Below are 14,095 nucleotides of genomic sequence, written 5' to 3'. Positions count from 1 at the left end.
GGATCGAGCATGTAGCTTATTTGCTACATAACGCTTAGGATAAGCTTCACATCCCCATACTTTCAAGTATGAAAGAGAAGGAGGTTTTCCAAACCACATCTCATGAGGAGTTCGTTCCACTTTCTTGGTTGGGGCTATATTTAAAATACGAGACGCGGAGCATATACAATAACCCCAAAATGATAGAGGTAACGAGCTTCTAGCCATCATAGATCGAACCATATCCATTAGGGTTCGGTTCCTCCTTTCGAAAACTCCATTAAGTTGGGGTGTTCCGGGTGGAGTAAGTTGTGATATAATCCCACAACTCCTAAGATGATCTTGGAAGGCATCGCTTAGGTATTCACCTCCTCTATCGGTACGAAGTACCTTAATTGTCTTATTGAGTTGATTTTGTACTTCGTTTTGGTATTCTTTGAATGCTTCAAACGTTTCGTCCTTGTGTCTTAATAAGTAGACATATCCGAAACGACTAAAGTCATCAATGAAAGTAACAAAGTATCTTTCACCATTCCTAGTCATGGGTTTAAAGGGTCCACATACATCCGAATGTATTAAACCCAATAAATCTTTAGCCCTTTCATAAGTGCCTTTGAAAGGTGCTTTAGTCATCTTGCCTTGTAAACAAGATTCACATACATCAAACAAATCCATTTCATTTGATTTCAAAAGTCCATTTCTTTAAAGTGTATGCATTCGGTTCTTGTTTATATGTCCAAGGCGACAATGCCATAAATAGGAATCACTCAAATCCCTTTTGAGTTTCTTGGTGCTAGTATGGTATATAGAGCTCGATGATGCGTCATCATGAACCAATTCATAAATTCCATTTGTAGGCGAAGCCTTGAAATAGAATACATTATTTTTAGAAATATGAATGTCATCATCAATAAAATTAACAACGTAACCACATTGTTTTAAGCGAGAAATAGAAATAATGTTTCGACATAAATCCGGTGCATACAAAACATTTTCTAAAATAAGCTCCAATCCACTTGGAAGCTTCAAAACAAATTCTCCTTGAGCTTTAACATGCACCTTTGCACCATTGCCCATATAGAGACTTGATGTTCCCGCTTTATGATCACTTCTTCTGAACCCCTGCAAAGAATTGCAAATATGAGTTCCACATCCCGTGTCTAATACCCATGTATTAGAAGAAGTAATACTAAGCTCTATATATACCATATATATATTACCTGAGGTTTGCCCTGCATCCCTCTTGTCCTTCAACTCTTTAAGATAGACCGGACAGTTTCGTTTCCAATGACCCATCTCACCGCAACCGAAACATGGGTCTTCCTTGGGGTTTGCCTTCTCGGCTACCTTTTGCTTCTTAGCCTTGTTGATGGTTGGGGTAACCATCTTCCCCTTCCCTTTGCCTTGATGGGCGGGTCCTTTTCTCTTAGCCACTTTTGGCTTAGAGGTGTTACCTTTAGACCCACCTTGATCGATTGCTAACACGGGTAAAGCCCTTTTACCCATGCTTGTTTCCGCCGTCCTAAGCATACCATGAAGCTCACCTATACTCTTATCCATCCCATTCATGTTGTAATTAATTACAAATTGATCAAACCTCTTTGATAGGGAGTTAAGGATAAGATCGGTGGCTAACTCATTAGATATTTTAAGGTTAAGACGGTTAGCACGATCGATAAGGCTTTTCATCTTAAGTACATAAGATGAAACCGATTGGGTGTCGTCCATACGACAAGCATGAAGCGCCCGAACCGTTTCGAAACGCTCAACACGTGCTTGTTGGAGAAACATCTCCTTCAATTGTGTTATCATGTCGTATGCGCTATGATGCTCGAAATCCTTTTGGAGTTCGGGTATCATAGTCCCAAGCATTAAGCATGAGACTTGAAGGGAGTCGTGGCAATACTTATCGTAAGAGGCCATTGCCTCCACATCACTCTCATCCGGTTGATCGGGAATGGGGTCCTCAAGCACATACATTTTATCCTCTTGTTTGAGGACAATCCGAAGATTGCAGAACCAATCCATAAAGTTTGTATGGTTGAGTTTGTCTTTCTCGAGGAGAGACCGTAACGATAGGTTGTTAAAGTTAAGTGGTGCGTTGTTCATGTTGTTGTTGTTATTAGCGGCCATCTACAAAATTCAACAAAGTTCTTTTAAGTATTGATTTCAAATTTAATAAACAATACCCTTTTAATTTGTTTTATTAAATATTAGAATCCAACGGTAAATCAAATTTCGGTTAGGTGACCTTTATCCCGTCATTTGATTTAGCTAGGTAGTCTTAATGACAATTGCAATCCTTTTGCAACTTCTAAGTTATGGGATCATGCAATCCTTTTGCATGGCATATTAATCCCATCAACGCCTATTTATTCCTCATGCTTCGGTGACCCTAAGTTCATGATTCCCAAATCAAGTCGTCCTACTTGTGTAGACATGTAGACTTAACATACAAGTGGTTAGGTGACCTTTATCCCACATGTATGCGAAGTGTACCTTATTCACATTAGTTCACTCATGACGGTTAGGTGACCTTTATCCCATCAAGAGATTCCTAATATGTCTAAGTGTTTCCACAAAAGGATGGCGTTTAACTTGTTTGCCTTGTTATAGTAAAGGGATTTTAGGTTTTCTATATTCTAGTTTAGAAAACAAAGTGCTATACACCAACATGCATTTGGTGTGTAGTATTTTTATGAAAAACCCATTTTCATGTCCTTTTAGTAAACCAATTACCATTTCATTGCTTTTTAAATAAACCATTTTATTTAGGTCTAATAACCAATTATTAGTGTCATTTTGTTATGTTTTATTATAACCAATTATAATGTATTATGCAAGTGGTAAACATGTGATGATCTTGTAGCAACCAACCATACAAACATACATAAACATGCATAACAAGGTGTTCACAATCAAGAGCCATTTTGGTGGACATTTGTTTAGCCAAAAAAAAACAAATGTCACCTAAGGGGTTAACCAAAGTAAGAGATTTTTAACCAAAATCTCCCACTAAATCTTGTAACTTCATAAGCTCCATCTTGTAATCTTCTTCATGAATCTTCACTTTCATTTTACAAAATCATATCCTAATACAATTTTTCTAGAAAATGAAATAACAACCTATTCTATTTTACAAACCAAAATAGAACAAATTACATGGAAAAATTACAAGATTACATACAACTTATTACAAACCAAAATTACAAAATTATTACAAATCATATGAATGAATATTTCAACCAAATCAACCAAACATACAACCACATGGTCTAGGCTCGATTGTGAACAACAACATAACAATAATCTTGGCCAAATTTGAAGTCCAAACCCACTTTTGGAACCCCAAATAATTCGGCCAAGCCATCATCCCCACCAAAACTCAAAATTTTTTCATTCTACTTTCATGCATGTTGGTAGATTGTAAAGAAAGTGAGTTTACTAGCCAAAACAAGAAGCATATTAACAAGACTTTGGCTCTAGATACCATTGATGGAATTCTTCACATAAACAAGTCACAAAACCCATTTGTATATGTATATATATTCGTGTATATATGTGTATAAAGCGGAAGCATTTTACAAGTTTATGCATGCAAAGTTTTAACCTTTTAAAACAAGAATTCCATTAAAGATCTAGTCTTGAAAATACACTTAAATGTAAATAGAAGCTAGTGAAAGGTTATACCTACTCCAAAAGGAGGTGAAGAACAAGGAAGAAGATGATGATGGTGAAAAGCAAGTTTCTAACTTGAAACCTCAAGAGATAATACCCACAAGCCTTAGAACAACAACACCCTTGTATGTAGTTAGGATTTTTTCACCAAAATAAGCTTGAAATCAAACTTGAAGAACCCTTTTGTCCTCTCCAAAATTTCGGCCAAGAAATGGGTGAGGAGGAGAATTTTTGGTTGTTCAAAATTGCAAGTAATGATGTGTGAGAAAAGTGCCAAAGGTGTGGTATCAAATGGAGATATTTCAATGACCAAGACAAGCATGGGGTGGCTTTTCTTGGAGCCTACAAACCGCCACCCCATCTATTGGGTAGAAAATATTGCATTTTTCCTTTATAATTCAAATTAATAAGATTAATTTGTGGAGGAAAATCCCATTTGATACTTACACTTAATTCTTTATAAAACCCATTATAAAGATAAGTAAATATAAATATATTTACTTGTAAATTATAAAACTTATAAGCCATTTATAAGTTGTCCATTTGTTACTTGCACATATACTTAATTTTATAACCATTTTATAAAATTATCACACTTGCATTTATAATTATCCAAATAATTATTCAAGCATATTATCTTTAGAAAACCAATTTCTAAAGTCAAAGTGTCTAGTATTTATTTTAAAATCCATTCATTAAAACAAATACTATTTAGGTGTTGTCGGCTTGTTATTGGGTATGACCCGACTTGGATCATAACCTATTGGCCACATTAATCACTTATGTCTCTCGGGCATATGGAATACCTTCAGGAACAAGTAGAGAGCGAAACCTTCCCGGCTAAACTAAGAGCACCGTGATGCCTTAACCGGAATTGGCCTGCCGTCAGTACCATCACGGTATTCCAAACTGGCATAAAGATACCCTCCGATGACAAGCACGTCGTCTCGGAGAAAGTGCATTGTCCCGGAGCAGACACTCCATCCCGAAACGATCACCTGATAACGGAACAAGCATGCAAGCAAGTTGCGTGCCACGTCAGCCCGCGAATCTAGGGAAATTCGTTAGGATCTGTTATTCCCATGAAAAGGACAAGTGCCATGTCACCCCTCGGGATTGAAAAAGTTCATTACAATCATGAAAGGGACATGTGCCACGTCATCATTCCCTCCATAACATCTATAAATACACAAACAAGATCCTTCATTTGCAAGACAACACTGGATGCATTAACGTTACTCTGCCCAAATCAATTACGGTAGCATTACTCCAGTCGTTAACTTAATTCTGATCAGTATTCCGATCATCGTCGGATTCAATTCATACTAAGATATTAACTTATTCGATTTCGATCAAATAAGGTTAATTCAATTGATTGTTTTACGCCCTTGGAATCCAGATTCCAAATTGGAGTTTGCACAATTATTGGAGTTAAAACAATCAACCTACTATTTTTCCCAAATTAAGCACTCAAACCCGAAATCTAATCACACTTAACGATTTTGGGTTGATCAAATGGCGCTATCTAAAGGTACAAAATTAATCACAACTCACCACGATGAGCTGGAAAATGAAAAAACAAGCATATATAGCACCAACGACGCCGATGTCCATATGATTCACTCATGGGTCGTGGGACAGCGGCCAAAATCAGGGGTGTTAGATGAATGGAAACAAGAAAGCATCATCTTCCCCTCATTATTTAATAATAGCCCATCCTTAGACCCTGTTATCATACGAGCACATATCTCCAATTGCCAAATTGGGCGAATATACACCGACACCGGTGCAGGGGCATAGGTCATGTTTGAACATTGTTTTCTGCAGCTACCAGAAAACATCAGGCGGCAGAAGAAAGCGGCAACTTCACCATTGGCAGGATTCAATAGTGCTGCAACTTGGCCGGTGGGCTCCCTCACCCTGGAGGTCGTTTTAGGAACACTACCTTTCCAAAGTGCGGAAGACATCGAATTCTCCATAGTCAAAACAGACTCACGGTATAACATTATCCTGGGACGTAATGCCATGCAGAAATTTGGTGCAATTGTGTCTACAGTACATGGCATGCTGAAGTTCCCGACCCCATCAGGAGTCGCCATAATCCGGACGCAAGAAATGGAACCAATTGAATGCATGCAAATATTCAAAGGAGCTAGCGATATTGTAGTCCATGACAACGGCTACGTATCCTCAAATCCCAAGCATCCGGACCAACGGATCTAGATTAGCACTACCTTGAGCACCAACGCAAAGGATATGCTCTGCAAACTCCTAGCAGCAAGTATCGACATCTTCATCTGGGAACCATCCGACATGACGGGTGTCCCACGGGAAATAGCACAACATCGGCCAAACGTAAACCCGAATATCACACCGGTCGTCCAGAAGAAAAGAGCAATGGCGTTAGAACGGAGCGAATTCCTGGATAACGAGGTACAATGACTAGTTGACGCCGGCATAATGAAGAAAGTAAAATATCAAACATGGGTGGTGAACCCCGTGATGGTAAAGAAGGCAGACGGATCTTGGCGCATGTGTGTCGACTACAAAGACATAACAAAGTATGCCCAAAAGACAATTACCCCTTGCTAAAAATCGACTGGAAAGTCAAGTCCCTCTCAGGTTTCCAGTTTCTAAGCTTCCTGGATGCATACAGGGGTTACCAACAAATCCCAATGGCAGAAATTGACGAAGAAAAAACCGCATTCTTCACGAACAAAGGCATCTTTTGCTATACCAAAATGCCATTTGGGCTAAAGAATGTCGGAGCAACATACCAACAGCTAATCGATAAAGCATTCCAGGACCAAATCGGACAAAATATCAAAGCGTACATTGACAACATCGTCATCAAGAGCAAAACAGAAGAACAAATGATTTTAGACATCATTGAAACGTTCGATTCGCTACGCAAAATCAATATGAAGCTAAACCCGTCAAAATGCTCTTTCGGAATGGAAGAAGGCCGTTTCTTGGGTTTCATGATCACTCCGAGAGGAATCAAGGCAAACCCGAAGAAAATCCAAGCAAGCGAAGACATGCAGTCACCCAGGAGTAAAAAGGATGTGCAAAGCCTAAACGAAAAACTAGCGGCACTCACAAGGTTCCTGTCACGAGCCGCCGACAAGGCTCTCCCCTTTTTCCAGACGTTAAAGGGTTATCTGAGCAAAAAAGATTTCATATGGACGGATGAGGCCGAGAGGGCCTTCCAAGATGTGAAGGCATTCTTAAAAGAGCTTCCAGCATTAACGGCACCAATACCGGGTGAAACCCTCACGGTATACCTTGCTGCCTTCTCTGAGGCAATCAGCTCAGTCCTAATTGCTGGTAGGGGTAAAACTCAAATGCTGGTGTACTTTGTAAGCAAAGTATTGTAAAACGGGGAAGTAAACTACCCGACCATGGAAAAACTAATTTACGCTTTAGTACACACAGCCAGACGGCTACGGCGATATTTCCAAGCACATCCGATACAAGTTTTTACAGACCAACCAATCAAACACGTCCTGACCAGGCCAGAAATCTCCGAAAGAGTGGCGAAATGGGCAATAGAACTCGGAGAGCATGAAATCACTTTCCTCCCGAGACATTCGGTCAAGGGCCAAGTCATAGCAGACTTCCTGGTAGAGCTCCCTTCCAACATGATCAAACAAGGAGAAACCATAGTTACAAGGAGAGAGATGGATGAATTTTGGGAACTATATACGGACAGGGCGTCAAGTGAGGAAGGGGATGGCATAGGCATACTCCTCGTTTCCCTAAACGGAGAGGAAATAACTTACGCTATCCGGTTGAAGTGCGCCGCCTCAAACAATGAGGTCGAGTACGAAGCACTAATAGTCGGATTACGCTTGACTAAAAGTATTGATGTGCGACAGCTCACAGCTTATGTAGACTCCCAACTGGTAGCAAGCCAGTTAAACGGCAGCTTCGAAGCAAGAGATACATCGATGCAAAAATACCTAGAACTTACGAAGGCACTAACCAACACCTTCGCGGCATTCGAAATAAAACAAATACCCCAAAATCGTAACAAGAAAGCAGATGCTCTGAGCAAGCTTGCCTCTTTGCTATACAATCACTTTACCAAAAAGGTTATGGTTGAAGTTCTGGAAAGAAAGTCAACTGAAGAGGATACCCTCATGGCGACAATCACAACAGAAGAAGAATGTTGGATGACACCCTTCATTAAATACCTTGCTGATGGTACCCTCCCGGAAGACAAATTACAAGCTCGGAGGATACTAATGCGGGCACCAATGTATTATTTCAAAAACGGCATCCTGTACAGGAAATCGTTCACAGAACCTTACTTACGATGCGTTGGCCCGACACAGGCCAAAGAGATAATACGAGAAATGCATGAGGGAGCCTGCTCAACGCACTCCAGCTACCAAACGATAGTTAGCAGGATCAAGAGAATGGGTTATTTCTGGCCACACATGTACCGGGATACGTATGACCCTAACGTAAACTGCAAAGCATGTCAAATACACGCTCCCGTGAACAGATCTCCTCGTCGAAACATGATTCCAATACACGCCGCTTGGCCGTTCTGCAAATGGGGGTTCGATATCGTCGGCCCATTCCCATGAAGTGTCGGTAACGTTAAATTCTTAGTAGTCGCAATCGACTGCTTTACTAAGTGGGTTGAGGCAAAACCGTTAAGCACGATTACGGGAAGGAAAATCTTAACCTTTGTGTGGGAGGACATTGTTTGTCGTTTCGGCTTACCGCGAGAGATAGTCAGCGACAATGGCACGCAGTTCGCACATAATCCATTTAAAGACTGGTGCGTAGACATGGACATTCAATAGTCATTTACCTCCATGGCCTACCCCCAGGCCAACGGACAAGTCGAGGTCACTAATAGAGACATCGTGGCTGACATAAAAGTAAGACTAGGTAAACACCGACAAGGATGGGTGGATAAACTTCAACACGTACTATGGGCACATCGGACAACACCGAAGGATAGTACGAACGAAACACCTTTCAGCCTGGTGTACGGAACCAAAACGGTTATACCGGCTGAAGTACTTGTCCCAAGCGATCGAATAATAGCATTCTATGAGCAATAAAACGATGACGCATTACGAGAAAACTTAGATGCTCTGGAAGAACGGCGAACAATAGCACATATCCGGCAAGCTGAAAAGAAACAACAAATCGCAAGCCACTATGACAAAAAGTCAAGCCACTGGACTTACAATTAAATGATTTGGAGTTACGTAGCAATGAGGCCAGCTGACAGCAAGACTGATGTGACAACAAAGATATGGCCAAAATGGACGGTTTTATTCGTGCGGTGTCGTTAGGCCGCAGGACGTCTGAGTCAGATGATCAAGGTAGCACATAGTGGTTTTGTTTATTTATATTTTGCGGGGCCTAAATTAACTTTTACTTTCTAAGGAGTAGAAGGTGTAAGTTAACCTAGTGTCGTATTTTTGCTGATTAACGAATTGAAGATCAAGTGGATAATTGTCTTTTAGTTAAATTGCCTGGATAAAAGATAGCAGTTGATTTTAGCTAAAGGTCCTAAATGCGGAAAAAATAAATAAAGTTGAATGATATCCGGAGTATGCAGATCAGGGAAATGTTGACCAAGATATCAGTATTAGGATAGGGAAAGGTAATTATGCTTATGTTAAGACTATGCTTGGAATGATGTAGATCTGGTTAGATGAGCCAATTACACAGACCTACTTGTCTCTGAACTCTCGAAGTTCTCTTTGAGAAGTGAGAAGTATGTCACTTGCTCGTATAATTGAAGGGTAACAATACCTCGGAGGTTATCCTCAGTAAAGTACTAGGTTTATTAGTGAGTTAAGCTCTAATCCTAACCCTCGTTATCAGTTTAGGTAACTGAATAACAACATGCCTTGTTGATTGAACACTGATCACAAACAGAAGGAATCCGTCGGTTTAAGTTGGCAAAACCTTAAATGAAAACTAACAACCATTCCATCATACTAATGAGATCACAACAATTCAAACATTATACAGCATCACAGTCAATATACTGATAGTAAAGCAGATAGAAACTTAATGAATACCTAAACAGTTGATATGACTAAGACCTAGGGCAACAATCAAACAAAAACATGCAATAGGCTTGGGTCATACAGTAAAGGCACTAACTAAATCTTAACAGCTCCTAAGAGGTCTCTTCAGAACAGTATATAGGCATACTAGGTTATTCATGTCTCAATTCCTAAGTTTCGTGTCTCAAAAGTGCATTAGGTACCTCTCGAGAACTCCGGCCATATCGAGTTCATAGAATCTTCAGATACAGTATAACCAGGGGTCTTAATCCTATGAAGTAGCTAATTTCATATAGGTAGACAAGTCCTGATCACAACCTCGGTTGGTCAATCCTTAAGATGCTAGCATACAAATATATCAGACTTCCTAGTTCAGTATTATAACAGTAATCGTACTAAATTGACATAATTACGCTAACCCAAACTTCTATAATGGCAACATACAGATTAATTAAGCTATCATGGCAATATCAGAACGCATTATTAAAAATAAAAAGTAAGAACACATGTTTAATACAAAAGACAAGCGTTTCGAATAAAAACCTGAAAAGGCCGAACAAATCTGCCCGGGATCACAGGGACTCGCCGGGATATCCTCCGGAAAATAAAAGCTAAGCTAACTACTACTAAAAACTAACTAAAAGATTGAAAATATAAAATGAATTGCAAATTGAGTATGTGTTGAAATGGATGGAGAGAGCCCTTTAAATAGACTAGGATTTTGCCTGCAAACGGCTGGCAAGCCGTATGGCAACCCGTTTGGTGAGCCGTATTTGGCAAGCCGTTTGCCAGGCAACCCGTTTCTTGGGGCCGTTTGCTGGACCGTTTGGCAAGCCGTTTTCCATACTGGCAAGCCATATAGCAACCCGTATGGTGAACCGTTTTTGGTGTCTGGTCAGTCTGATTCACTGGATCGTAACTTGATTTCTTGTCTTTCACCGTTTTCGCTCTAGAATCTTCGTTTTAGCTCCGTTTTACTTGATTCTTTTTGCATCGCCTTCGTAATTACTTAATCTATAAAATCAACTGAAAACGTGATAATTTTGCCGATAAAGTTTTAATCTTTATTGTTTTAGGGCTTAATAATGGGGATAAAAATGTGACTTTTTGCCCGATATCAAATACCCCACACTTGGTTTTGCTTGTCCTCAAGCAAGAAAGTGGGAATATTAGGATCTTTCTAATAGATTCTCCCTTGCCCCACCCGTAGATCTTTTTATTTTGCCTTCATCAGAAGTCGGCACATCTTTCGAAAGTATTAGAAAAAGTTTCGAGCTTCGATGGATTGGTCGTTAGATTTCAATTGCGTCCATAGTGAAAAAGGCGTACTTTCCAACTCTCAGACGTAGAGTATACATGATTAGGCTCCTCACTAGCGGATCACTCATATCACTCAAGTGTTTAGGGTGTCCTATTCTAATTGTATCGTCACTCAGAAGCCAGTCGTGTAACAGTTCTCATCATAGGCTTGGTAAAGCATCGATATCTTCACGGTTAAGTAAGGATGGCACTGATCTTCTTCCTAGGCATTCTTTCAAGAGGAAGACGGGTTATAGGGTTTGGTTGGGGATTTATGGATCAGTGAAAGGTATCCAGATCTTTTGATTTTTGAGAGAATTGATAGAATTTGATTCTTTAGAGTATCCATTTTGGATAGATAACGGCTTAGAATTCCGTGAAAGTTTTCTTCGGAAGAGGCGGATTTTGCTAAGACTTTGTCTAGAATTTTATTTTGCTCTTCCGGCATTCTTCTTCAGGGCATCTTCTCGGGTTTCTTTTGTCTTTATTTATAGAGGCTTTGCTCTAGAGACTTTTTTTATTTTTTTTATTTTTTTTAGAATACCCTTTCTTCATAACTTTTGTCTTTCGTTCCTGGTGCCCAGAAAGGAGGTGATAATCCACTGAAAATAGGTCTTTGACCTATCAAAAACAATCAGGGTTCGGAATCTTTCAACAAGTGCTTTTGAAGCAAATTTTATCGATCTATCTCTTTATTAATCTCTGGATCTTTTGGTGAATGGAAAGGGGAATGAATGTTTTGGGGTGAATATTTCTGATTCATCAACACTTTATGTGAGTTGGTCGGTTTAAATTGCGTGGAGTGGAAACGGAAACAGAAGGCTTTTTGTCTTCTCTAATCAGAATGATTTCGGAAGGAGTATCGCACATGCACCACGTATGGCGCTTACTAACCATTGGTCTTGAAACGTATGTCTGAACCAAGTTCTAATTTGAACCGTACACCGGCACGCTCATCAATTGAAATAACAAAGTACTGCAAATTTGATGAATCATACAGATACTTTGGGTCCAATATTCCTTACCTTGTTGGGAGTAGGGGTCGTGCTTGATCATGCGTAGCCTTTTACATATTTTTTTAAAAGAAATCTTTTGACACAAAACATAAGTTTCAGCTTAATTGTTCCGTTCTAATAAATGTTCCGAAATCCGATTTCTAGCAATTTTATTAGATCTTTTGGGCAAAAACAAAGTAAGAATTTTCAAAATTACCCAATATCCATTGCTTAATTACTTTTGGAAAAAAGAATTTTTCAAAACTTGGCGATTTATGGTTACTTGACTTTTACAAACTTCGACCTTTAAAAACCTTTACCCATTATCCCACACTTAGAAAACATTGTCCCTAATGTTCTCTAGAAAGAATATTTCAATATTTTATAAATTAAGGACATTGACTTCTAAAATTTTCAAGTTAGTTGCGGGGGTTACCCCACACTTAGAGATTTTAGTGCGTTATAATCGAAATAGGTTTGAGGAAGGATTACTTCCCTATGGTCGTGTTACTTTCCTAGTGCTGGGCCTTCCTACGGTCAATCTCCTAGGGACCAGTCTCTTTTGATAATATTTTTGCATGATGAACAAAAAGAGAAAGGCAGTATTTCCACTATATATAACTTTTTTAGTACAATTCTTTAAAAAGATAAAAACTAAAAGATAAAATAAAGATAAATTAGTCTATGGGATACTATCCTGGTCAATGTGCTGAGTCGGCTCTGCGAAGTATCTGAAAATCTCATCATCCTCTAGGCTTGGCAAGTACTCGAGAGGCTGCCCTATATCCAACTCAGGGCCTAGTAGAGAATCCAGACATAAGTTTGACGGCATCTCCAGGTGAGATAAGTCCGGAAAAGGCTCCTCGTCAGGTATGCCTGGGCCGTTGGTGGCTCCACTGAAATGGGAATAGTGACTAGGTGACAACCCTCTGGTAACTCAGTGACTGGAACTGGCTCCATGACTGGAGCAGGCGGCGTGATGGGAATAGGAGTAGCATGTGCAGGCATGGCAGCTGAGGCAACTGAGTGAACTGAGGCCGGTGTGGAATGCCTGGGCATAGCTTGTCGTGTTGGCTGAACACGGCGCGCTAGCCTAAATGAAGACGGGTCCAGAGTACTGCGTGGCATCCCCTCGCGCTGGAGGTATGCTCTCAGAGCTCTGTAGAGTCTCTGCTGATCTCTGAGTAGTGCCCATGCAACATCAGGGTCACTCAAAGTGGCTCCGCAATGGATCACTGTCTGTGGCTCACGTGTCTCTGGCAACTGTGTGTATTCGGTTGGTCTCCTGGCTAAACGTCTAGATCGTCGAACAGGTGAAGCTGGCGGTGCTATGCCGATATCCTCCTTAACGCTCTCCAATATCAATCGTCTTGGGCCTAGTTGCCCTGTTGATGGCCTGTTCTGATCAGCGCTGCTTCCGGATGAGTAAACTCTAGGAGTTCTCCTCCTGCAAACTGGAATGTAAGCTGAAGCTCCTGAACTTGGCATTTTGCCTGAACACATTCAACAAACTTGTAAGTACAAAGCGCAAGTATGGCGCTTAGTTGTTAGTACACAGAGATAATATCTTAAGACTGAAAATAATTGAAATAATAATAATAATAATAATAATAATAATAATAATAATAATAATAAAAACGATAAACAAGGGGTGCCTCTCAAGAGCGCTTTGTTTATCAAGTCGTTACAGCTCGACTTTTCCTTTTCAGATCTTCAGAATGGTTCAAAGGAGAAGAGGTGCGCCTCCTTATCGTGGTCTTTTAGATAAGCTTTCAACCGGTGACCATTGACTTTGAAGTTACCAGTAGGTCCTTCCAATTCCACGGCTCCATGTGGAATAGCATGTACAACTTTGTATGGGCCACTCCATCTTGAAATAAATTTTCCTGCGAACTTCTTGAACCGAGAATTGAAGAGAAGAACTTTATCTCCAGGAGCGAACTTTGTAGGAATCAATTTTGCATCATGCGTAAGCTTCGTTCGTTCCTTGTAGATGTATGACGTTTTATATACTTGGTCTCTCAATTCGGCAAGTTCGTTCATTTGCATTTTCCTATGTCTTCCGGTAACTGAGGGATCGAGGTTGCAGGTCTTCAGCGC

The 14,095-nt window shown here is 40.1% G+C and overlaps 1 protein-coding gene across 1 annotated transcript; it reads left to right on the top strand.

Annotated features, from left to right (window-relative positions):
- Positions 1-7,058: 7,058 nt before the first annotated feature.
- On the top strand, positions 7,059-8,252 carry LOC139875307 (uncharacterized). The gene has a single exon (XM_071862649.1). The coding sequence runs from the start codon at positions 7,059-7,061 to the stop codon at positions 8,250-8,252; it is 1,194 nt and encodes a 397-aa protein (XP_071718750.1).
- The last annotated feature ends 5,843 nt before the right edge of the window (positions 8,253-14,095 follow it).

This window comes from Rutidosis leptorrhynchoides, chromosome 11 (genome assembly GCF_046630445.1).
Source record: "Rutidosis leptorrhynchoides isolate AG116_Rl617_1_P2 chromosome 11, CSIRO_AGI_Rlap_v1, whole genome shotgun sequence".
Taxonomy (NCBI): Eukaryota; Viridiplantae; Streptophyta; class Magnoliopsida; order Asterales; family Asteraceae; genus Rutidosis; species Rutidosis leptorrhynchoides.
The sequence above is the reverse complement of the archived record's forward strand: the minus strand, read 5'-3'. Positions and strand labels throughout refer to the sequence as shown.

Excerpts from the sequence above, each read along its gene's own strand:
- LOC139875307 (XM_071862649.1), top strand. The coding sequence starts at position 7,059 with ATGGAAAAACTAATTTACGCTTTAGTACACACAGCCAGACGGCTACGG.